General features: G+C 39.3%; 2 protein-coding genes across 8 annotated transcripts in view; one reads left to right on the plus strand and one right to left on the minus strand.

The window, feature by feature from the left end:
• Positions 1–4,136: 4,136 nt before the first annotated feature.
• LOC139031844 (small ribosomal subunit protein uS15-like) lies at positions 4,137–4,644 on the plus strand. Its single transcript, XM_070457420.1, has one exon. It carries the CDS (start codon positions 4,161–4,163, stop codon positions 4,614–4,616), a length of 456 nt encoding a protein of 151 aa, XP_070313521.1. The 5' UTR covers positions 4,137–4,160; the 3' UTR covers positions 4,617–4,644.
• Positions 4,645–5,285: 641 nt separating this feature from the next.
• The window catches only part of ZBTB44 (zinc finger and BTB domain containing 44), a 58,545-nt gene continuing 38,067 nt past the window's right edge, over positions 5,286–25,763 (minus strand). For 4 of the 7 annotated variants that reach the window (XM_020874673.2, XM_020874674.2, XM_070457417.1 and 1 more), the window contains 4 exons: positions 19,904–19,988; positions 15,947–16,110; positions 14,255–14,555; positions 5,286–12,491 (listed from right to left, as the gene is read on the minus strand). In XM_020874673.2, the coding sequence (XP_020730332.1) occupies positions 12,212–12,491; positions 14,255–14,555; positions 15,947–16,110; positions 19,904–19,988 (830 nt within the window). In that variant the 3' untranslated portion in view covers positions 5,286–12,211. The remainder of the gene's footprint in view (positions 12,492–14,254; positions 14,556–15,946; positions 16,111–19,903; positions 19,989–25,763) is intronic. The other 3 variants (XM_070457419.1, XM_070457418.1, XM_020874679.2) reach the window with 3 other exon arrangements.

Genomic DNA, 25,763 nt, shown 5'->3' on the forward strand with positions numbered 1-25,763 from the left:
GCCCGGCCTCCTTCCTGAACAGGCCGGGCAGCACCCCTGACCTTGGTGACCCCCTGCGTGCGGCGCCCTGGCCCCCGTGTGTGTGGAGCCGGCTTACTGGCCATTTGCTCACCTTGGCCAGCGTACCTCAAGTTGCTCCCCTGCCCACTCCCACACTTCATCGTTTATTGTTGGCCAAGCCCCTTCCCCCACCGAGATGGTGAGCCCCACGAGGGCAGGGTCTCTGCTGTGCCGTCCCATGCTGTCTGCAGTGCCTAGAACAGTGCCCTGTGCAGCAGTCTGCTGAGGGAAAGTAGACGGAATGTAGGAAGCAGAGCGAAGGGCAACTTTCAACCCCAGCAACCTGGTTTAGTAGAAGCCAGGCTCTGCTAGAAGACAGCCACCTAGCTATGTAACTTTTCTTGCAGGACTATTCTTAAACCTCTCCTCACCTTCACTCTGAGCTCAGCTCTGGAACCCAGCTCGGAACTCTGCCCGACTCTTACTGTCTAGGATAGAGTTCCTCCTCAGAAACAGGGGGAGTCTGCCTGAGAACTTGACAAGGTCAAGGAAGCGGCACTGTGAGGGCTTGAAAAAGAGCATCTTGTCCACTGTCCAGAGGCAACAGATGTCTTCAGATCCCAGGTCTCATCAAAGCCCTCCTTAGACCCCTGCTCTAGCCCCTCAGGACCCCCTCCTCTGACTGCTTCCCTCAACTACTGACCTAACTCTTCTGTGATCTCAGCTCAGCCTGTAAGCCTCTAACCTACTCCACACTGGTTCATCTTTCTAGAGCCAGCTCTGATTAAGCTCTCTGCCTCAAAATGTGTGATGCTTCTCTCTTTCCTACCGGATTCAGTTCAGGTTCTTAAGACCTCTGATCCAACCCCAGTCTCCTTTCCAACATTCAATCCTTTCGGGGGTGCTGAACCAGTCACCAGTGGACACTCCCCGTTCCATGCTCAGGGCCGTTTCCCGTGCCCGCCCACACCCCCCTCCCCCTTCTACTCACACAAATCCTAGGCCTCTTGACAGGGAGGGCCCTCCTCCACGTCTTCTCTGAGCCCTCCAAATCTGCAGAGCACATGCTCTGGTGGTTCTCTCAGGGCAGTTATCTATGAGTTTTATAACTCTTCAGTTCAGAAACTGTTAATTCCTAAGGTCTGAGTCTTCATTCAATCAACCCCGGCCCCAAGGACACCTTAGTACAAGAGATGGGTAAGGGCCCTGTCCTAATGGAACCGAATCTAATGGACTGCTTTTAAATCCTCAATTACCACTGTAATAGAAGCATAGGATGCTTTGTGAACCTGATAGGCAAGTCCCAAGCCAGTGCAGCTGTGGACTTGATGGATGAGTAAACCCGACGAGGGTAGAAAAACGGCAGGACCAGTGTTTCAGATAACTTGAGGAAATTTTGGTCAGGCTGATGGCAGTTGTTCTGAGGATTATATCTGAAGTTATACTCATTGCCTGGGAAGTCCCACAGACTGAGGAGCTTGGCGGGCTACAGTCCACGGGGCTGCGGTCGGACACGACTTAGGGATTACACGGCCGACAGCCTCACTTTTCAGACCTTCACTTAAGGATGAGTAGGCTTCTGATGTATATGGTGAAGTGGGAATGGAGGCAGGCTACCAGGTGACATGCTTCTTGGCATTCTGTCCTAAAGTTCCCTGGTAAGCATAAAGATACCTGTGAGCATTTCCTGGAACATTCAATTATTCGACATTTTTTGAGTTTTACTATGTGCTTGGCACTGCAGGGGATATACAAATAGAAGACACAGTCCCTGATGTCAAGAATTAAGTCAGCTGAGGGAGACAAGTAATAAATAGACAGGACTTATTAGTGGCTACTATATAGACCCTGGATGTATATATACACCCAGTGGCTACTGTATACACTTGCGTGACCTGGGTGTTCTTTGGAAGGACTGATGTTGAAGCTGAAACTCTAATACTTTGGCCACCTGATGCAAAGAGCTGACTCATTTGAAAAGACCCTGATGCTGGGAAAGATTGAGGGCAGGAGAAGGGGCTGACCAAGGATGAGATGGTTGGATGGCATCACTGACTCAATGGATATGAATTTGGGTGAACTCCGGGAGTTGGTGATGGACAGGGAAGCCTGGTGTGCTGCGGTTCATGGGGTTGCAAAGAGTCGGACACGACTGAGCAGCTGAACTGACTGATATACACACTAGGCACAGTTGTAAGCATTTTACATATAATTCATTTTAATTCTCACAACCACCCCATGAAGTAAGATTACAAGATGATGTGACTGAGATGTGGCTTGTTGGGAGCTAAACAAAATCTAAACATGAGGGACCCCCCAAACTGGAAGAAGATGAGGGTAGGGGCTGAGGTGGGTTCTGAGAGCAGGTGAAGCCTGATCTGTGCTGTGAAGTCCAACTACAGCTATCCAAGTTCAGCAGGCTGGGACATTTCCCAAGAGAAAGGAAGGCAGATTTGAAGTAGAGCAGTGACCCAACTAAAAGATGACACCAGAAGAAATGGGAAGGATGGACTAGAGTGGGCCTGGCAGGAGACAGGGCTGTCTGTTGCTAGGCCAGCAATAACAAAGGCTCCAATTAAGTACCAGCAGTAGGGATGGAGAAAATAATAGATGGCAGTACCAGCACGGGTGGGAAGGATAGTCCAGAGGTGGTATTTAGCTAGGTAAAAGCACACATATTACAAAAGTTTATATAGTACAAGGTCATGTGCAATTGTTATACATCACAAGAGTAAGTTAACCTGATTCTCCTTCAGAACTAGGCCCTGGCATGAAAGACAGAAACACCCACTTGCATAACTGAACTCACATTTTCTGCCAGCACTGCCCAAGGGATTCTCCCCAAATGCTACTGCCCCGAACTCTGATGCTAGCACTGACAGGGTCAAGTTCTTGGCATCTCTGCCCATCATTGGGCCTGGCACAGAGCTCTGTCAGCTCAACACCTCTTGGGCTCTAGCCCTGTGGAAGGTTTCAGGGTGGACCTTACGCCTTTTCACAGTGGGTAGGAAGGGTGCCAACTATCTGTGAAGGTCACATGTTTGTTATTATGTCATTGGGGCTTTGAAGACCAAGTCACTCACAGTGCTAGCCTTTTATAAGCTGTAACACACACTGAAAAGGAATCTTTGATCATCCTGCAGGTAGACTTGTTTGCAATCAAGAATTGTTTCTGGACAAGTTATCAATCATGCACACAGGTCCTGCCGTATGCCCAACTGACGCCTGCACCCCAGATAGTACATGTGCCCCGGCCCCTCGATTAGAGTGGATGAGTGGAGCTCTATTTGGTGTGACCTTTTCTTCTTTGTTCTAAAGCAGCCTTCCCAAGGATCTCTAGATGGCCAGGCTCACCAGAGGCTGTGGGTATGTGTGGATGCTCAGGTTCTCTGGTCAGTGAGATTCACTCATTCACTTATTCAGTCATTTAGACTTCAGCCAAAGGCAGCCACAAATGTTAGCTGTGGAAAACAAACAAAACACCCAAAAAAACATAGGCAAGAACAGACAGAAGAGTGTGGGGCTGCATGGAAGCCAGACAGGATTCTAACGACAACTCTGCCCACAGCCTCTGCAATGACTTGTTTAAACGGATGAGTGTAGAAATTCAGTGTTTTTGGTATAAGAATTCAAGTAAATGAACCAAGAGTTTAATAAAATGGCCTTCCCCTCCTCTCCACGGCTGTTTAAACTCTAGTTCTCATCATTGTGCTGATGAGACAGCTCTTTCTGGATGGACTATCCCATCCTAGTTTTCCCATCTGTATAAAAGTTTACCCATGTGAAAAGGGAACTATGTTACACTTTGGGATTTGATGTTTATGGGCAAGTACAGCCCACTGAAACTCTCAGTATGTCTCCAGATCTCTCAGGGTTAGTACTTAGAACATTCTGTTCAGAAAAGCAGCTCTCAATCCCTGTGCCATGTGCCAAGGATACACACACCTTCGGTTATCACATTAAGTATCATTCTCCAGAAGCAATCTTTCTGGTCTGTAATAAACTATAGGGCATGATTCTATGGATGCCGCTTTCTGCATTTGTAGAGATCACCCTTGGCTGTGGCTACTGAGGACCCCAGCAGTTTGTTGACCTGAGTAGTCTGGTAAACTGTTGTTAAAAATACTCAACACGCCTTTTGCTACCACTTCGCCGCCATCATGGGTCGCATGCACGCTCCCGGGAAGGGCTTGTCCCAGTCAGCTCTGCCCTACCGCTGCAGCGTCCCCACCTGGCTGAAGCTCACTTCTGACGACGTGAAGGAGCAGATCTACAAACTGGCCAAGAAGGGCCTGACTCCCTCACAGATCGGTGTGATCCTGAGAGACTCTCATGGTGTTGCACAAGTACGTTTTGTGACAGGCAACAAAATCTTGAGAATTCTTAAGTCCAAAGGACTTGCCCCTGACCTCCCCGAGGATCTCTATCATTTAATTAAGAAAGCTGTTGCTGTTCGAAAGCATCTGGAAAGGAACAGAAAGGATAAAGATGCTAAATTCCGTCTGATTCTGATTGAGAGCCGTATTCACCGGTTGGCTCGATACTACAAGACCAAACGAGTCCTGCCCCCCAACTGGAAATACGAGTCATCCACAGCTTCTGCCCTGGTTGCATAAATTTGTCTATTGTACTAAAGCAATAAAATCATTGTTTAACAAACAAACAAAAAAAAAAAACTCAACACACTCGTGGAATGACAGATAATGCTTCTTAAAAATTTACCCATTTCCTCCCAGAACTGAAGTGATGCTGGTACTTGGGGTCAGTGAACAGTCCCCCTGCCTGTTACTCTCACTCTGTAGACCACTCACTGTCAAAATCCACAGCAAGAGGAACCTGCAGGTAGGGTGGCCTTCCTTCAGGGCTTGCACAGGCTCCTCGCCTATGCGAAGAGCAGCTTTCCCCACTCTACTCCTTGGTTGTAAGATATTACGGGAGTATCACCAACAGGTCTCTAATCAATAATGCACAACCTCAGAAGAATGCAGCCCAGCACTCAGGAAAGCAGCTCTGACAAGATACCTGGCTCAATCGCTCTGGGATTTGATGACTTTCTCTGTTAGCCTCCTTTACATTCCTTTCGATTTCAGGGATGGTGTTCATGAACTCTTTTCTTAGCTACCCAGGAAGCTGATGTGTACTGTCTCATAGAGCACTCTCTGGTCTGTGCACACTCAATGGATGCTTACTTAAGAAATGCATTACTCTGACTTATCCACTTGACCTCAATCAGCAGCAGCAGCAATTTTTCCTTCCAGCCAACAGTAAATGACAACAGCAGGAAGTTTTATTCCATAAAGCATTAATAAGATATTTTAATGAAGGGGGGAAGGGAACCAAACAAAACTTAAAAACTTAGTCTTGTTTCTATTCAAAGACACTCAAAACTATTTTTTCCCTGCCCATCCCTTCTAACTGCAACTTTATTTGTGACCATGTAATAAAGGCCGGTTTAAAGTTTTTGCTTTTTAAAAAGATTAAACCTTTTTAAAAAAGATTAAACAACCAAACTAGCAAAAAGTACTCAATACATACTTTCCTTATATCAAACAAGCTAATATTTCAGTACAATGTTACTATACAGAATATATACAATACACATATATATTCACAAAGCAAACACTATAGGCTCAGAACAGATTTGAAAAAACATGATATTCACATTGATTACAATAACTCTAAAAATGATTGTAACATTGAAACGGCACTTAGTATACAAAAAAGTCACAAAAATATATATATATGTAGTCACCAAGAACCATGGTTCCTGTAAAATACTAATAGCCAGATACTAGTATATAAAATGTAAAGTTTCAACATCGTATACATTTTTAGGAAATAAAATCCAAAACCATTTTTGTTACTGTTGAAAGTCAAACATGCCAAATAACTTAGCTATGGCCACTGTCACCAAGTAAAGCCAAATGTGAATGAGATGATAACTGGATACATAGCTGGTGAACTAGAGCCTGGCACAGATACAAAAGTTGTTTTGGTTCTAGGAGAGGACAGAAGCATGAAAACATCCTTCTACATAATTTAATTCACATTTCTTCTCCAGCATCACCTTCCCTCCCCCAAGGGTTTCACAAAATGCCAGGGCCCAAAAAGAATCATAATGCTATTAATTAGCAAGATAAAAGTTTCTCCCACACTTTCTTGATGTTGGGCTACAGGCGCATTTTAAAGCATGCATCAGCTAAACAGGGCCACCAGTCACCTTTCTGGAAGACTGTGGTACACACCTTCCTCCTAGGTTGGTTCTACTAGAAAGTACTCCAGTTTCTGAATGGAGCCAGATCTATATGTTAGCTCTGTAAAATATTGAGCTACTGTAGCAGCAAATACAAAATTACAGAAACAAAAACATTTTTATTAAAAATTCGTTTGTTACATCAAAACAACTTTTTTCCCTTCCCTTGTTTCCTATAACCAGACATCAATCTCTTCTATCACTGAATTACATTCTATTATCTCAAATTGACTTTTTCATTATGCTGCTGCAGAAAAAGTTCAAATTCTGGAAAGTTTAAATTTACTCTTAAAAATGGGAATACAGGAATTTTAAAGTAAAAAAAAGTCTGTTCTAAAAGTATCTCTCACAAATATATATATATTTAAATATTAAAATAGGCTACCTAGGATTTTTATAAAATGGCTTTTGAGAAGATAGCAGAGGCACAAAACGAAGCCATACGCCATCTTCCAACTGGACATAAGGTGCCACGAGGGTGCCCTACAAAGAGGCAGGCAATCTCTATCTGATGCAACAGGAGGCACCAGCAACAAGAGAGACATCGAACATATTATTGGGATGTGAACTGAGATCAAATTGTACTCTAGTAGGGGCTGTGGTCTTTGTAAAAAAATATCTTGAAATATAAGCACGAGAAGCCATTATTTTGTATAAGGAAGAAAATGACTAAAATTTATGATCTTACTCCTGATTCAGCTGATGGCATTCACTTCAGGTACCTGAAAGATGAACAGACAGCAGTGCGACTTTCAATAACTCAACAGACCACTCTCAGTATGAGAGACTTTACATAGCATTTGTCAACTTGAAAATTAAACTGATGGTTGAAATGAGAGAAAGCTCTTACAGAAATTACGAAAAAAAGTCTTTCTAGAAAAAACACGTGTTTCTAGGAACAGCACGAAAGGCTGCCCTGCCCATCTTTAAGTGAATACAACCTCCACTAATACAATTAATTTAGGGAAGACTGACCTTTCCTCAGCAGACCATGTACTTTGGTAATCTGAACATTCATTCACAGGATGATTTTTTAACCTGCTTATCTGAATGGTGAAATTTGGATATGGTTAGACTGGTATTTGGAAAAACAAGGACAATTTAATAAAATCTTGACACTTAGGCCCTCACACCATCAAGCAGCAATTTTATCAATAAATCATCACAATTGAGCCTAGGGCTTTAATCAGCAAAAAGTCAGTTTAAAAGAGAAAGGCAATAATCAAAGAATCTGATTTTTATAAACCAGGCACTTCAAAATGAAATTTAAAAATTTTAAGTTAAAAAAAAATTTTTTTTTTAAGTTTTTGTTTTCAACCAATAGTCCAAACCTTTAAATTCTTTGTAAACTATTATGTACATAAAAACCTTGATGTTAGTTGGAACTGGCCTGGACCATATGCAGAGTGAGCTATGTAGTACACTTTAAGGCAGTCTCATTTTTCAGATACTGTCAAATTGAGATGCCACCACCACCAGACAATCTCTGCAGAGACTATTTGTAAAGATATGGAACTTTTGCTTTTTTATCATAAAAATATAATCACTATGATGTAGTATAAATATCTAAGTGTATTAGTTGAGTATGAAGTTAAAGAAAAGTACAACTATAACATCACGAAGAGTCATCCCATAATCTGACATAGGCTTAATTCCCCATTAATAAATCTCAGCATGTTTATAATCTAAAAATGAAATAGCCATAGGATATCTGCTCCTTAGTTGAACCTGGATATTAATTCCACTTTGTTGTTAACGTGAGCCATTATTGCTTTGGCAGTTAGTCTTGCTGAGGACTTTCCAAATAAAAATACCCTATGTCACCAACATTTTGTCAGGCAAAAATGACACTGAAAGATAAAAATGGGTACAAGCAAAATAAAGAATAACTTAAATTTGGATGATCTGCACCTAATGCCTGTAGGAGTATGCTTAGCTTTAACATTCCTCATAGATATGGTTACTCTGAGCACCCATCCACCACTCTGTTCTGATTCAGAAAAGAAAATCAAGTTTGTATATATGCTTCTCTCATTAACTCTCAAAATCTAAATTAAATCATCTTCTGTCAATAACTTAACTGAAAACAGCATTTAGTATCTTTCAGCAAATTTGGGTCACTTCCTGATGTGAATTTTTCTCATTTTTTCCCTCCCAATTAATACTAATAACTAGAAAACTACTCTCCCTCACTAGGATGTATACTCCAAAGCTATGACTTCACATTTTGTGGATGAGTGAAAACAGAGTAAATGCCACACAAAAGTTGCTAATTCTCTTCATCAATTCCTTAAATCTCAAAGTCCTTTCACTTATAATTTTAGGATTGTTCATTCATCAAGTAGTAATTCTCTCCATGTGGTTATTCTAGCATACACAGCCATAATAAACATTATAAGGTAATGTATTTCTCAGGGGCTACAAAGCTGAAAGAAAGCAAACCATGATCTGAGAATCTTCAAAATAAAAGCCACTGAACTAGGTAACTGGCCTCTATTTAGATTAAGTATGAGAATAAAAATTAGTAAGAGGTAAAATAAAAACAAAGAATTAATACAGTTTCCAAAGGCTCCCAGGGAACCATTTATACATCAGGAGAGACTGGCTCAGTAGTCAGAAGTTAACAGAGTTACCAACAATAAGTACATTAGATGTGCCAGATAGTTCTTTCCACTTGGTAACATATTTTAACAAAATGGAGGGTTTTGTTTGTTTTTAAAACCTAAGGGCATGTGTCATAACAAGGAATCAGAATGTAAAGTTCTGGAAGCCAGAATGGTTGCTGAACTGTTAAAATGTAACAACAAATGAGGCTATTTAAACATTTTAGTACACTTTATCTCACTGAAATTGAGAACTTTAAAAACTAGTAATGTAACTAAATAGCTAGCTAATTACTTAAGGATTACTTTCAAAGAAACACTCATTCGAATATATTTGTGGGTGATAACCTCCATCTGCATCCCTTTCTTGAAAACTTAAAAAAAAAAAAAAAAAGAGCACTAAACTTTTGTTTGTGAATTAGTGCAATCACTAACATGCCAAGTGCTTTCACTGTTAGAACACAGCCTTATAAAGTGGAAAGGATGCCTGCAGGGGCTGAAACACCCAGTATCAGACCACACATCTCTGTTCATCTGTGAAGTATGTATAGCATACTTATTTGGTAGCTTTAAAATGAAAATAAATCTTTTTATTATATAAAATCCTTGGTTTAAAAAGGCAATTTATCTTGCATCCTAAAATTTAAGCCCTTTAAATGTCACAAAGTTACCTTCTGGGGCCTAATTTAAGCAAGATAGCTATGGTATTCTAAGCTGGAATTTTTTTATGTTCAATTATACTGGTAATTTCTAATGATGACATAATATAACGGGTTTTCATCTTTGTATTTTTCCCCCCATATATTCTGGTAAAAATTATACATCCAGGCATCCTTCTCTTAGATGAATTTTAAATAAATCTAAGTAACACTATATACAATTATTTTCTTGCAGCTTAGTTTCTTAAACAGGCCCATAAGCTAAGTAACCTTAAACTATGTATCAAGAAAAATGTAAAGCCTCACTGAAATAGAAAAAAAAAAAAAGGCCTTTGTTTATATCACATGTTAAGTATTAGTTAGTTGCCTGTATTGATAAGATGTGGGGAACACACAACTAGCAATAAGCATTTTCACAGTAGGTTCAAATGTCTCATAAAACTTGGAAATCTGTATAATTTATAATTACCAATGAAAATTTATAAAGTTTCCATTTGGGAAAAAATAGCCAGTGATGGTAATCCTACATTCTGAGACTACAGAACACCTCAGAATGGGCAAAACTGTGCAGGACTCTCAGTACAAAATCCTCAGGACAGGGAGTATGCTAAATTACTTTCAATCAACAAATCTCCAAGTTCTGATTTATCTTCTCATCAACTCTATTTTCTTTCCTTCTTTTCTTCCTTCCTTATTCTAAAAAAAATAACTCTTAGAACTGAGGGCAACAATGACTCCTGGTCATAATTTCACTTATTCTTGTCCATGTAAGATTTTAAAATTAACTTTGAGATTTATCTACTGGTAGGCATAACAGTTTCCAAAGAATCTATATAATATTAAAAATAAAAATTCCTGACCTTTCCAGATGAGACACAGCAGTACCACTATTAGTATCATATATTCTTACTGAAGAAAAGTAATTCAGACTACTGATAAAGAAGCATAAATGATGGAAGGCTATCATAATCTGTATGTGTTCCTTTTCCTTAAGGTACTATAGCTATTTGGGGAGCAAAAAGGAAACAACAGGTTCTTGAGTGAGAAGAGGAGTTGGAAGCAAGTTAAAAACAGCAGAATATGAAAACAAAAAGAACATTAGCCTAAAAAACTTTAAGGAGTTCACTTTCCCTTCCTTTACATTAGTAAGAGATAAGCTACAGAATGAGCCATTCAAAAAATGAAACGAATCACTGTATCTTAAAAAATTTTTATTGAGGTCTAGCACCCAGACAAAACTGAGATCTTGTGTGTTCTGAATAAGAAACTGTATTGTCTTTTTCTAATCTAATCAGGTGTCTTCATAATGATTAAACTCTGGGTATATACACAGGGAAAAAAAAGTTACTCAAAAGATCATTGTTCATGGACTCAAGAAATTTAGGATCAAGGTAAGCGATGCTTTAATGGCACCAGGTAAAATGTATACTCCGGTCTAGAGTATCATATGTATTTCAACTATAAACCAGGAAGTTTCACTTTCTTTTAGCAGCAAGAGGTAATATTCATTACCTTAAGGTTTTTAGTTTTTCTTTAATCTTAACAATTTTTCCTCCAAATAGATCTGAGTTACAGATCATCACTTTATAGCCTCTTCTCTATTATTGCTTACATTCTGTAAAAACTATACTAACTGCTTTCAATATGACATTTTCGCAATGTCTAAAAATATTTTGGAATGAGGACAATATATCACTGTCACATGGTATTTTGTAAACAACCTTAGTTAGGTTAAGAACATAGCCTTAACAGAGAATTCTTTATTTTGTCCAAACAGCAGAATGAAAACATCCTCAATAATACACAAACCTATATATAAAATATAGAACATCTCCAGTATATTTCCTTTTTATGGGATCATGCCAAATAAAGGCAAAAGAAAGTACTGTTGACAGGGTAAGATAAAAACTGACTTAGGCAATGATCTCATTAGCTGGGCATTAACATTCAAAGACCAGGTAAACAATAAGAGTTCCTATGAAGCTGAGATTCACACACTATATTCCCCATTCCTGGTCACTTCATGCACAGGTTGACTCTTCTCAACCGTGGCTCTCTGACGTCTTTCACAGAAGAAAGATAATTTGGAGAGTGCTATTATAAAGGTACAGGGAATATGTATCCCAATACCAAATTTTCACCATAAAAAATTATAATGACAAAGCTTAAAAAGAAAAAAAAAGAATGCGTGGAATTTCAGAAGTACACACCCTAATAATTTTTAAGAAAGCTCACCGTAAATATTTCCAGAAACAACAGGCTTTACAGAAGATTGTACAATGTCCTGTGTACAGGAGTAAACATCTATTCAGGCCATTTGCCATATTTGTTTAGTAGTATGTTTCTGGTGTATCCTTTCATTTCAGGAAGGTCAGTAATCATTTGACTTCTTCTCGACCTAATGATATGTTGGTTAGCCTACTCATGATGATGGAAGAGGAAACTGATATAAGTGTGAAGTCAATTGCTTCTCTCTCCTTAAGTTTCAGGGTTTCTATTGTATTTCAACAGCATGTTATTGTGCACTTATAGAAGCAATCTCTCAGTCATGAAAAATAAAACATCAGTTGCAGGACTTACAAAGTAAAAAGGGAAATTTTTCCAAACCCTTTTTTTTGCTTAAAAAATTAAATTCAAATGTACAAGACCAAGCACAGGCACTTTCCAAAAATTAAAAATGAAGCCAAACTATGAAATTACTCAATAGTTATAGAAGACAGCTCTGATTTTGGGGGGTCATCTCTGGTTGCCTCGGCAGAAGCACTGGTCTTTGGCTGCTCTGGCATTTCTTCCTCCTTTTCTGTCAGCCCAAGAGACCCCAAGGGAAAAGTGCTTTCACAATTCTGGGTCGAGGAGACCTGTGAAATTACAGGCATTTGAACAGAGGAGTTGCTTTCAAAACTGTGTTCTCCAAGATCATATTGAACAAGGGTCTCTTCTTGCTCCTGGTTTAAGTAGTCCGGTACTAGGAAATCACTAGGTAAGAGGCAAAGGATGAAACAGGGAGTTAATTTTCAAGCCAAGAATAAGTAAGACATAATAAAAAGACCTGATTTGTAAAACAAGATTGGGAATTTTCATTCTCTAATTCTTGAATGAAGATTATAACTCAGGAATTTTCAGCTTCTAAAGTTTCCTAAATATGAGCCAAAACCATCCATTAGAACCCAAGTATATCAATTTTCCCTACCATCACGAGAGAGATCACATTCAGTGTCACTGTGGACACCTAAACAGCCTTTCTCCTTCTATGTAGAAGAGTTTTGGTGCACAAAACAAACGCAAATAGCATGTTCATTTAAACAAAATCATTTGAATAACTTATGTGTAACCTTTCTTGGATTATACACTAATTATAAGGTATATACACCTAGCTTTTTATTACTTCTTGGATACAGTTAAAAAATTAAACCTCATGCATAAATGACCTTATATACAATCTGCTATACAGAAAAATGTAAAAAACTACTTAGATGCTTTATTTAAATCTTTACTGTTGAACAAAAACGTTCATTACACTTTATAATCTCAATAACTAATATACTTTAGGTTATTTTATAATTTGTCCACTATTAATTAAAAAAATTAAAGTCTGCTCATTTGCAAAGCAGTTTAAGATGTCCTCGGTTATAAAAAGTCTTCAGATGTTAAAGAGTGGAGGACAGAGGGCTCAGCACAGGGAAGATACAGAAAACAGGCTGTGCAGTTAGTTAACTGGGACACGATTTTAGTCCTGAACAAACTTTGATATGTCATGTATAATATAGGTTTAGGGATATAATAACCAGACACTCAGAGTCAGAAATGATTACATTATAAAAATGTCTGGCTTGAAGAGAAAAACAAAATCAATGCAAGAAAAAATTTATAGAAAAATAAGATTAAAAAAATAAAGGTGTAAAATTTGATTTCATTTTATAAGAAACTAAGGATTCCTATAGATGTACAATTCTGATAAAGTATTAAAAATAAACAGAATTTTATATCTAGAGGAGACCTTAGCAATCATCTTTAAAGCTTACACATTATCCTTCTCTAAGTTCAAGCTTCTTCATCTGTGAAGTGACGTGTTCAATCATACCAGCAGTGAGCGGCAGAGCCAGAACTAGAACCCGATCCTCAGCTACCCGATAAATCAGAAAGGTTAACTCTATCATAAATTTTTAATATTCAAAGTATGGAGTTCTAAACTGAAAGAAAAAGAGGAAAACTTCATTTGATGTAAACTATCAATTATAGTTGCTGCTGAAGTTTCTCTCATTAATTAGAGAAGAAAAAAAGAGAGAAGTAGTCAAGAATTTAACCAACATCCAAAGAATGGGAAGTAATCCACTGTCACCAAATATCATCTGATATGGTAAATTTTCCAGTCAGGTCTATTTAAAATCTACTACAGAATTACTTTAATCTTACATTAAAAAAAAAAACAAAAACCCACAACAACGCCCCCCCAAAAAACCCCCAAAACCCAAAACAAGTGGATAAGTAGTCTATCTCTGTAGGAAAAGATTTCTAATGCCAACTATGAAAGTATTTAAAACTGTTTATACTTAGAAGAATTAGCAAAATTTTATCAGGAGATCCGAGTGTTACTGGATAGTGGGAATTTTTAAGGAATGTGATTGATTAGCTGGCAACCTGATTAAAAAACAAAACAGAACACAGCAGGCTGCCCTAACAACAGGAAGAGAGAGTTTAGAAAGCAGTTTCCCTGGTTCCATTTTCGGTGTGCACCTCACCTGCTCTGGAAGTAGTTTGCTAGCTCTGACGCTTCATGGTTCAGACTCCTCAGGTGCACGATTAAATTTCCAGAGTTGGTGAACATGGCGCCACATGTTTTGCACTCGTAAATCCGAGGCTTGCGGATAATATGCCGGGAAACCCTCATGTGGTGTTTATATTCCCCGAAGGAAGTGAAAGTGGCACTACATATCTGGCACCGGAAACAGCGTTTACCTTCATGCTTTAGGCGATGCATCTTTAGCGAGTAAGCCCTGGTGAACTTTTTCCCACAGCGGTCACACTGAAACGGTTTAATTCCTATAAAATAAAGCAATATAAAATATTATCTAAAAACAAAATAAATGGAAATGTCATAAACTTCACAAATTTCTGAACTGTAATTTTGTAGCAATAGATAATCTGAAAAGATGAAAATCATCAGCAGAAGTGAGTCCCAAATTCAGCATCTTAGAAAAAATACAAAACATTGAAAAGTCACTAGTGCTTGAAAAAAGCAAGCAAGCAAGAAAGGCACCACGGGGCTGGGGGTGGGCGTAATCAAAGTGATATATACTCCATTTGATTTTCGAATTGTTCCAAATCTTCTTAGACTTCAAAATACAATTTAACAAGAGTATTTATTTAAGCAGACCCCAATTCTTCACCTATTATTATTTCATTTCATTAAAGTAGTAAGGTTTATATCAAGAAGATGTGTAAATTGATCAGTTATCTAATCTTCATTTCCTATCTCAGAGAAAAATGAGAAGAAAAAAGAAAAATTCTAACATCTCTGAACATAATTAGTGATTATAACAGAACTACCTTTGGTTAAGTTTTGGGGTACTTAATGTAATAGTGACATAAATATGTAGAAATTAATATACGAAATGTAAAGTGCATTTATGGTCTCTTCCAATTCATTATCAGTTTTAGCAAAAAAATTTCAAAAACCTTCAAAACATAATCTGTTGATTCAACAAAGTCACAGGGAATTAGTGTTACAACAGGATTGTTAGACCTATCTGAAGAAGAGGAAAGTGAGACAGTTAAACAGCTGAGAATAGTAGCAAAGATTTCTTCGTTATCAGAGGCCACTGTTCTACCCATAAGAATTTTATTGTCTTTATGCAGACACTGAACTTAAGTTTCAAGTATGTTCTACACATCATTTATCCAAAATCTTTTTTACACTAAAATAATACTGCAAGGCTGGCTGAATAGGGCACAGAGAAATTTCTCAGGGCACAGAGAAATTAAGGATTGCACAATTAAAATAAATATTCTTGTATTTAATTTTTAAAAACACTTTTTATTTGGAATTACAAACTTAAGAAAAATGAGAAGAACAGCAGAGAGAACACCAACATACGACCTTTCAACCCTGTTTGCTTTACCAGATGCACTCGTGCTTTTCTCCCTCACATATATACACACATGTATCTGATCTCTCTTTCATGTATATCATGTATATATCACACTTGACCCAAGTTCCAATCAGACTTATGCCTTGACCAACGTGTCAAGCAAGTATCTTTCTGACAATGCAACAAATCAGCAACAGACCTGGATTTATCTGTTCTCACTAGACTTCCCAGAGATATACTTTTTCCTAACTCAAAAGCATCTGTTTACTATTTTTAACTGGACTTCCAAAATAAAATGTTCTAGAAGGTTCATTTATGCCACAAGAGGAACGATGGCATTACCTGAGTGGATCAGCATGTGCTGCTTCAGGTTCTGAATACGGGTGAATCGCACCCCACACGTTGGACACTGAAAAGGTCTATCTGGACCATTGGGACTTGGCCGTTCTGTGCTGCTGGTGGAAGGAGCAATGTAGAGTTGGTAGGGATACTGAACATTTTCCAATCTAAAAAACAGACCAAAGAAGGCAACCAGGCTCTGATTTTTAAGTTCAATAAACAGTTCTGCACAAGTTTAAATGAACAAAAGGAAATAAACACTTAAATGATTTTACTTTCGGTATCCTTAATCTAATAATCCTTTCCTTCCTACTACTGCTTTAATTCAGGCTCTGGTCAATATATGGCTATCTCTTTCTATTTTGCCCCACACCCCTTCCACAGTGATCTGATTAAACCAGTCTCTTGATAACAGTCCTGTGATGGTTCACTGCTATCTTCAGAATGAAGGCATACAAGACTCCTCATGATCTGGGTCTGTATACTTTTCCAGTCTCATTTCTTGTCATACTCCCCAAACATACCCATACCAAGCGGTTCCTCCTTAACACTCCTCTCTCAGTGCTGTGCTTTCATATGGTTAACTTCCTCTACCTGCCTACCCTTTTTGCTTAGATAACACACCAGTCATTTTATGAGATGTAGCCAAGAAGTTACCTCCTCCTCCTGAAAACCTTCTTTGATTCACCAGTGATTTAGGCAGGTACTCTCCTCTGCAGAGCAAGACTCCTCTGCAGATCACTCATGATATCTGCTTGCTTGTCTGTCTTTAAACTCTCTCCCGGCCCCAGTGTCGGTGTGACCTCTGAGGTCAAGGGTTACCTTTCGTTTCAATATCCCCACCCCTCAGCAGCGTATCTAGTACAGAACAGACAACCCCATTCATGTTTGAAATTAAGGAATCTAGGCACATTTCCATTTGCTTACACCTTCAATAATTTACTCAAAGGACTCTGGCTCACAACCTGCTCTACACCAGGTTATCTTCTCAAATACAGTAAATCGTATTTGAATTCTTTGAATCCTTCAAGTTTTCAACAAACACACTTCTAAAGTATGTCCTGGACTCAAATGATGAGGAGTTACTGCAGTGAAGTTTTATATTCAGTGGTCAGAAACAGACCATAAGCACTCAAAAAAAATGATCAGAACAGAGAATTAAAGTGGAGTGATCCAACAATGATTGGTGCTGTTTTACTTTAGACTGGTGGTCAGGAAAAACTTTCAGAACTGACAGACAGTGATCTGAAGAACGAAGAAAGAGGGAGCAAAGTGAAAATTAGGGAAGAAAGCATTTCAGGCAGAAGAAAGGCCTTAAAATAGCAGGCCTGCAAACCAGAACAAACATGGACGACTCCAGGAACTGAAGAAGGTCAGCATGGCCAGAACGTGGTCTACAAGGAGTATGGTCTGAAGGGCGTCAGGCTAGAATCACATCGTGTACGGCTTTCAAGGCATGGCGAGGAGTCTAGATTTAAGAATCTACTCATTTCATTGGTACAAGGTATAATGGATAATATTGAGATGAAATAGACACTGACCTGCCTTTTGTTCAGCACAGGGGCTACCACTCACAAAGAAAGCTCCATGCACGTTAAAGGGTTAATGGGGGAGGGGGAGGACATCCTAAGCAAAGGGACCACCCAATAGAATCCTGAGAAGAGTGTGGCCTATTTTGTGATTAGAAATCTCTGCCAAGAGGTTCACCATTAAAAAGAAAGGTAATAGGAAAAAAAAATCATTCCAATACCAAAGAAAGGCAATGCCAAAGAATGCTCAAACTACTGCACAATCGCACTCATCTCACATGCTAGTAAAGTAATGCTCAAAATTCTCCAAGCCAGGCTTCAACAATACGTGAACCATGAACTTCCAGATGTTCAAGCTGGATTTAGAAAAGGCAGAAGAACCAGAGATCAAATTACCAACATCAGTTGGATCATCAAAAAAGTAAGAGAGTTCCAGAAAAACATCTACTTCTGCCTTACTGACTACACCAAAGCCTTTGACTGTGTGGATCACAACAAACTGTGGAAAATTCTTAAAGAGATGGGAATACCAGACCACCTTACCTGCCTCCCCAGAAATCTATGTGCAGGTCAAGAAGCAACAGTTAGAACCAGACATGGAACAACAGAGTGGTTCCAAATCTGGAAAGGGGTACGTCAAGGCTATATACTGTCACCCTGCTTATTTAACTTATATGCAGAGTACATCATGAGAAATGCTGGGCTGGGTGAAAGAACAAGCTAGAATCAAGATTGCTGAGAGAAATATCAATAACCTCAGATATGCAGATGATACCACACTGATGGCAGAAAGTGAAGAAGAATTAAAGAGCCCCTTGATGAAAGTGAAAGAGGAGAGTGAAAAAGTTGGTTTAAAACTCAACATTCAGAAAACTAAGATCATGGCATCCGGTCCCATCACTTTATGGCAAACAGATGGGGAAACAGTGAGAACAGTGACAGACATTGTTTTTTGGGGCTCCAAAATTACTGCGGATGGTGACTGCAGCCATGAAATTAAAAGACGCTTGCTCCTTGGAAGAAAAGTTATGACCAACCTAGACAGCATATTAAAAAGCAGAGACATTACTTTGCCAACAAAGGTCCGTCTAGTCAAGGCTGTGGTTTTTCCAGTAGTCACGTATGGACGTGAGAGCTGGACTGTAAAGAAAGCTGGGTGCTGAAGAATTGATGCTTTTGAACTGTGGTGTTGGAGAAGACTCTTGAGAATCCCTTGGACAGCAAGGAGATCCAACCAGTCCATCCTAAATGAGATTAGTTCTGAATACTCACTGGAAGGACTGATAGTAAAGCTCCATTACTTTGGTCACCTGATGCAAAGAACTGATTCATTTGAAAAGACCCTGATGCTGGGAAAGGTTAAAGGCGAGACGAGACGGGGATAAGAGAGGATGAGATGGTTGGGTGGCATCAACGACTCAATGGACGAGTCTGAGTAAACTCTAGGAGTTGGTGATAGACAGGAAGGCCTGGCGTGCTGCAGTCCAAGGGGTTGCAAAGAGTCAGACACGACTGAGCGACTGAACTGAACTATTGGAGAATTTAGAGTTTGCTACTTAGAACAGCAACACAATCTGACTTAATGTAAAAAACAAAATTCTGGCTGCTACACGGAGAAGGACTGGAGTAGAGGGGATCATGAAATCCAGGGCCAGTTGAAGGTCACTGCAGTAGTCAAGCCAAAAGGCGGTGGTGACCTGGGCGGGGGTGGTTGCAGCAGAGCTGGAGGAAAAGAGGATTGACAAGGAACGTGTTTTGGATGCAGAGCCCGAAGGACTTGTGAATTAAATACAAGGGTGGGTGTGACGGAAAAGATCAAGTATAATTCCCAGAGACGCTGCTGAAGAAATCGGGGCTTGATGATGACGTGGTTTACTGAGACAGGAAGGCTAGAAGAGCAGGTCTGAGGGAGGAGGCTGGAGCACTGTCTTGGTCTTAAGTCTGAAATGGCCCTGCTACATCTATGTGAGGATATCAGCAGGAAGGGTCAATGTGAAGACAATGACCTGGGAATCATGAGTATAAGGAAAAGGGTTTGGTGAACTGTTCTGGTAGCAGGTCAGGTGTAATTATTTTTGGCTTTGCACACTACGTGAGCTCTATTTCAACCACTCAATTCTGCCATCCACAGACACAGCATGGCTGTGTCCCAATAAAATTTGATCTACAAATAAAGGTGGTGGGAGAATCGGCCTGTGGGCCTCAAATTTGCCAACACCTGAAACAGATACTATTTAAAGCAATAGTTTAAAGTTTAGGAAAGTTTAGGAAATGCCTGAAAAACCTTGTCTAATTTATGTGGCTACCTCATGATTACAAACTACAAAAGTCAGGTTTCAGTAAACTTTTATGTAATCCTAGATAAAATGCTCGGATTCAGAATTACATGCGGAACCCTTACAAGAAAACGTCCTACTGTGTTGGTACTAACCGATCATCATCATCTACATGAGCGTTGGTGCTAGAAGTACCCTGAAGCGTAGGCAATCCTTCCGTGATGCCTTCATCTACTGAGCCTGTGAACAAGAGGACAGCTGTCAGTACTCTGGTGAAATAAATAAACCAGGATATAAATTGCAAGTTCTGTCTCTTAAGACTTTGAACAGATTATCTACATGTGATTTTAAAAATCACGTGTAAAACAACAGATTCTTATATTACTACTTAAATTCTTTGGATTATTTCTTTGAGTATTTAATTTAGAAAGCACAGAAATTCAAATATAAATGAAACAAAAATTGACATAAAATTAAATAATGTTAACATTTCAGGAATTACTGACAAGTTTTGTTTTTTAAAGACATTTTATGGTGACACACAGCTGACTTGTTGTACATACATTTTTTACACAAATAAAAAGACAACTGTAGGGTGAACATGTATACAATGTTCTCACAAACCCTAACACACTACACTGGCAGCTTCCTTAAAGTTCCCATTACCCTTCCCTGATCACAAACCCCTCTTTCCAAGAGCAATCATCATCCTGTCTTTCACAGTTGTAACTTGTTTCCTCTTCTCCTCACCCTTCTTCATTTTTTTGGCTGTGACATGTGGCTTGCATAATATTCCCTTACCAGAGATTCAACCAGCACTTCTAACAGTGAAAGCGCTAAGTCCTAACCACTGGACCACCAGGGAATTCTCTGTTTTGAGTATTTTTGTACAACACTGCACGTACGCATGTTTTTTTTCCTATGGTATCTAAATCAGGAATGGATTTGCTTGGTCATAGGATATGTACTTTTTTAACTTCATGTATTTGTTGAACCCTCCCCCGGTGGCTCAGCTGGTAAAGAGTTTGCCTGCAATCTGGAGATTGGGGTTCAATCCCTGGGTCAGGAAGATCCCCTGGAGAAGGAAATGGCAACCCACTCCAGTATTCTTGCCAGGAGAATCCCATGGACAGAGAAGCCTGGTGAGCAAGTCCCGTGGGGTCATAAAGAGTCAGACATGAACTGAGTGACTAACACATTCACTTTCTCTGAAATGCTTGTTCAAGTCTTGCTACTGAGTTGCCCTCTTCATTATAAAAGTTCTTTCCATGTTTTGGATACAAAGTCTTTCATCAATGAAAGATGTTACAAATATTTCCCCCTCTTCCATGACTCCTCCTCTTTTCATGGTTTCTTTTGATGACTCAAAGATTTATACTTTAATTGATCAGTCTTTTCCTTTATGGTTATGGCTTTGGCTTTGGGGGTTTGTTTTTAAAAATCCTTTCCTCTCTCAAATTACTTTATGAAAGATTTAGATTTTGCCCTTGACACTTGTATTTTTCTTGAACACACCTGGAGTTGATTTTGTGAAGGGAACATGTACTGAAAAGTCTGTCTTTTCTTCTCTGCTCCGCAGAGCTCTAAATGCATGGGTTTGTTTCCAGATACTAGTTCCATCTCCTGGTCTGTATTTGCATGAATGCCACACTGTACTTACTGCAGTTTTAGAATAATCTTGATGTCAGACTGAGTAAATCCTATTACCTTGCTCATTTGCTTCCTGAATATCTTTGCATTTCTTTATACATTTTAGAATTAACTTGTTGAATGTAAGTGATAATTATTCCATTTCTCCCTTTCTATCAGTTTGGAAATTACACAATCTTTTCCTATTCACTTTACTGGTTGCTTTGGAAATTAGACAAGTACTTATCAAAATCGAAAGAAAACTTTACTTCTGCCTGGACAACAGAAGGATCTTAGAAATTATAACTTCATTTCCCATACACACCCATTTTGCAATTTACAAATTACTGCCTGATGTTTTACTTCTTTATTTGGACTGCCTGATGTTTTACTTCTTTATTTGGACAAAGCCTCTATTTTTTCATATAAGCAATGTTTGTCCACATCAGTTCATGTTTACCTTTGCTCTTCATTCTTTTGAATGTTAAACTTTCCATGTTCACTTTATGTCTACCTGTAGTCTATCCTTAAATGTTTTTTTAGTGATGATATTCTGAATCATTTTTCTTTGAGAATGCATTTCACCTTCATTCTTCAAAGATACTCTGTGTGCAGACATTTTGATTCACATTTATTTTCCTTAGCACATTAAAGATATCATTTCATTGGTCTCTAACATTATTAAGAAGTTAAATATACCTACGTTCGCACTGTCCATAAGCCTTACCCTCTTCTACACCTGTAGTCTCTACCATTATCCCTGTGATGGTTAATTTCTGTGTCAACATACTGGGCTAAGGGGTGGCCAGAGAGCAGGTAATATATCACTTCCAGGTGTACCTGTGAGCATGTTTCTAGAAAGATTAGCATTTTGTTAGACTTGAGTAAGGAGAATCATCTTCACCAATGCAGGTGGGTATTATCCAGTATGGTGAAGGGCTGAACAGAACACAAAGGTGAAAGAAGGGCAAACTGCTCTCTGCTTGAGCTGAGAAATCCGTGGTCTCCTGCTTTTGAACATCAGTGCTTCTGGTTCTCAGGCCTTTAGTCTTGAACTGGGACTGATACTACCAACCCTGAAGTTCCCAGGCCTTAGGATTTGGGCTGGAACTACACTACCAGCTTTCCTGGCCTCCACCTAGAAGACAGCAGACTCCGGGACTTCTGGTCCTCCATAACCACGTGAGCGAATCCCTCACCTCCCGCCTCACCCTGCATATGCCTCTGCCTATCTGTCCTACTGGGTTTGTTCCTCTGGAGAACCTTAACAGTTTGTCTGTGCAGTGCTTGGGTGGTTTCTTCTAATTTATCTTCTGATTTACCAATTCTCTCTTCTGCTCAATTCAACCTGCTGCCAAAATATTTGATTAGCCATGGTTCCTTTGTGCTGGTTGTTTCTGACAGTGGTTATTGCCCTTGAAAACACCCTAGAGAGGATTGACTTGCTGAGGGAAGGATGAACGTGCCCTCTTCCAGAAAAGGTTTCTGTTTGCCTCTGTGAGGTTCCTGGAAGGTAGACACTATCTAAACCAATTTACTGTTTGAGATTCCTTGGCCTGCGCCTGCAAGGAGCAAGCGCAACAGAAATCAGCAAGAGTTCTATCCATCATTCTCAGGGGTGTGTTTTTTTCCCCTTTTCATCTTCTAGGCAGCCCATTGCCAAGGTAGCTGTCTCCAAAGTTCCCCTGGAGTCTGAAGGAAGGTGAGCAGGTGCAGTCCTTGCGGTATGTGAACTCTGGGGCCCCTACTTCATGCATGCACCTTCTCTAAGGCTTTGCAGCTTTCATATTGCTCTGGGTTGACCTCTGTCTCCCTCACCCTTTCAGCTGATGAATCAAAGCCCATTCGTGTTTTGGCGAATGTCTAGGGAAAAACAGGTTTTAGTGCTCTGGTGAGTACTTACCTCTCAGGGTCAGACTCTTCCTTAAAATTAACCCTGATCATCTTTTCAAATACCTTAAAAGGTGACTTTAAAAAAAAAACGTATTTTTGTTTTCAATGGGAGGGTAGATCCAATCAGTCTCGCCAGTTCTCATCAGGTGTTGAACTCGGTCGATGTCTCTACCATGTGCAGAAAGCTGTGCGGCCCCAACTGAACCAAGGAGCCTCTGCAGCTGTACACTCTTCTGGTGGCAGTGTTGTAACAAAAACTAAAATGTACTAACTGTAACAGTTTGCACAACACCACATACATGTGAACATTTAATAAACATCATCTGTTAACAGACACATAAGATTAAATTTCCTCCCAGTGAAAATTTAGAATCCAGCACTTCAGTTTTCCCTCTTGGAACACTTGAACCAGGTGACATCAGGAAATGAATATGCTTTCCACTTAAGTAAAAGTCTCCTAAAAAACTAACCTAATCCCTTTTAAGGCATCCAAACTTTATTAAATCATTTGCACTACAAAATTTGTGCCAGAGTTGTATATTTTGCCTTGACTTCTTAAATATAGAACATTAAATATAACTTTTTCTTGTTTCTTGATGACTCAAGAACACCAATTGTTACAGCTTGTTCCAATACACTGACAGAGGCTTCTGAAAGGCGACAAGACCCTATGTGTTTACATTAATCCCCAACTGCACCTCTGTTCCTTCCACCCCCATGTCATCTCTCCCTTACTGGTCTGTGTTTGGCATTTCAGTGCATGCCTTTTCTTTTTCTCTTTCCCTTACTGTCAAGACATTTATGCCTTTTCCTTACGCCTACTCATCCAACTTATTCCTGATCCTTCTCATTGGTTTTTAAACCAGATGTGGGTTGGAAGACCAGATAATGCTGCATTTTGTTTAAGAAAGAGCTCTTGTCAATTTCTTCCCATTGTCACTTTTTCCTTTAAAGAAGAGGGAACTCTAACATTTCAATCTGTCTGAGGGTAAATACTGGAAAAGTTTCGGTATTTGGATATGGTCACCATGGACACACAAACAAATCTACTTTATAGTATTCTGCAGTTGTTCAGAATACAGGCAACATTAAAGCTTATAGGTAAAGATTTGCGGGGGGAAAAAAAAAAAGGGGAAAAAAAAAAAGCCTGGGGGTGTGATTTGGGCAGGCCAGAAAGACTGATCTAACTGACATATGACCACCAGGCAAGGCAACCTATAATACTTCAGGAGAGGGTGGGGTCAAGGTGAGGTAGAAATAAAACCCACTGTGCTTCAGATTGATTCTGGTATTACCAAGAGTTTGCTTCAAAAGCTCGTCAAAAAGAACTAAAATGGAGAACAAGACATACCTAACAGATGGTCCCTCTTAAAACAAATCTACTTCCACATTCTAAAATATCTAAACCTTGGCCTCTAAGATCCCTAACTTGATAGATAGAAAGCATGGAAAGTAAGACAAAGGGCACTCTCTTCTTGTCCATGACACATTAAATGAGCCAAAAGCTAAAAATAAAAACCATTCCAAGCTAAATTAAGAGTTAAAACAGACTTTTAGAAATCTATCCATACTGTGGACACTGTAACCACAGTGTTGTATCAGTTATGCAACTATACACAAAAATAAATCTTGTAAATTTTTTCTTTTTCCTAACATGATGGTTTCTGTCCATCAACGCAAGTAATCATATAAATTGGAATGTTACTTGAACCAATTTAATAGTAGGATACACAGCATTTACTTTGCTGAGGTAACAGTGATGTTTATTAAATTATTATAACAAAGTTTCCTTTCTAAACTGTAAGAATTCTGCTCTCAGTGGTATGGGGATTAAGAATTCTGCCTTACCAGCTTTATATGTTAAGGCTATCTTATCAAGAGAGATTCTACTCTCTTCCACCATTAAGGAGTGCTGTTCCATCAAAATGAGCCTTGTTTTTGCTAACCATTGTTTAAGTACTTAAGACACTTAAAAAACCCTTCTGGTGGTGAAAAATAATCACAGTGGTCATCTACTACTGAGCTTTTACCATATGCCAGCCACCGCTCTACATGTGTTAAACACACCTTATTTCATACTTGAGAAAAAGGAACTGGCTTGACACTGACGTGTTTTTCTGTTGGACATAAAACAACCTCACAGAATACCAACATCAGACCCTGTCACACTGGTCTCAAACACGTAACTTTTTTTAAGCACAGACAAAAACAAGGTTATTGTGCAATCATAAAAACTGAACCTCCCCTTGCAAAAGTAATGGATGTCCCTGCTGCTTTAGGTTCACTTTGGTCTGCATTCCTAGATCTCTGTTAAGATTCTCAGTCAGTCATCTGTGATTTCTGATATCACCATTCCCTGAGCAAATCCCACTTCCTTGAATCCTCCTTAAAATCACATAACACAAGCCCAAACCCTCTACTAAGTCCTTTCCAACACGTTCTTATGAGAAGCCCTGAAGGCCCCGCCCCCACCAGTGTGTCATCTCCCGCACT

This window comes from Odocoileus virginianus, chromosome 28, assembly GCF_023699985.2.
Source record: "Odocoileus virginianus isolate 20LAN1187 ecotype Illinois chromosome 28, Ovbor_1.2, whole genome shotgun sequence".
Classification (NCBI taxonomy): Eukaryota; Metazoa; Chordata; class Mammalia; order Artiodactyla; family Cervidae; genus Odocoileus; species Odocoileus virginianus.

What these genes read in the sequence shown, in the direction of transcription:
- LOC139031844 (XM_070457420.1), top strand. Translation starts at nt 4,161, where the DNA reads ATGGGTCGCATGCACGCTCCCGGGAAGGGCTTGTCCCAGTCAGCTCTG.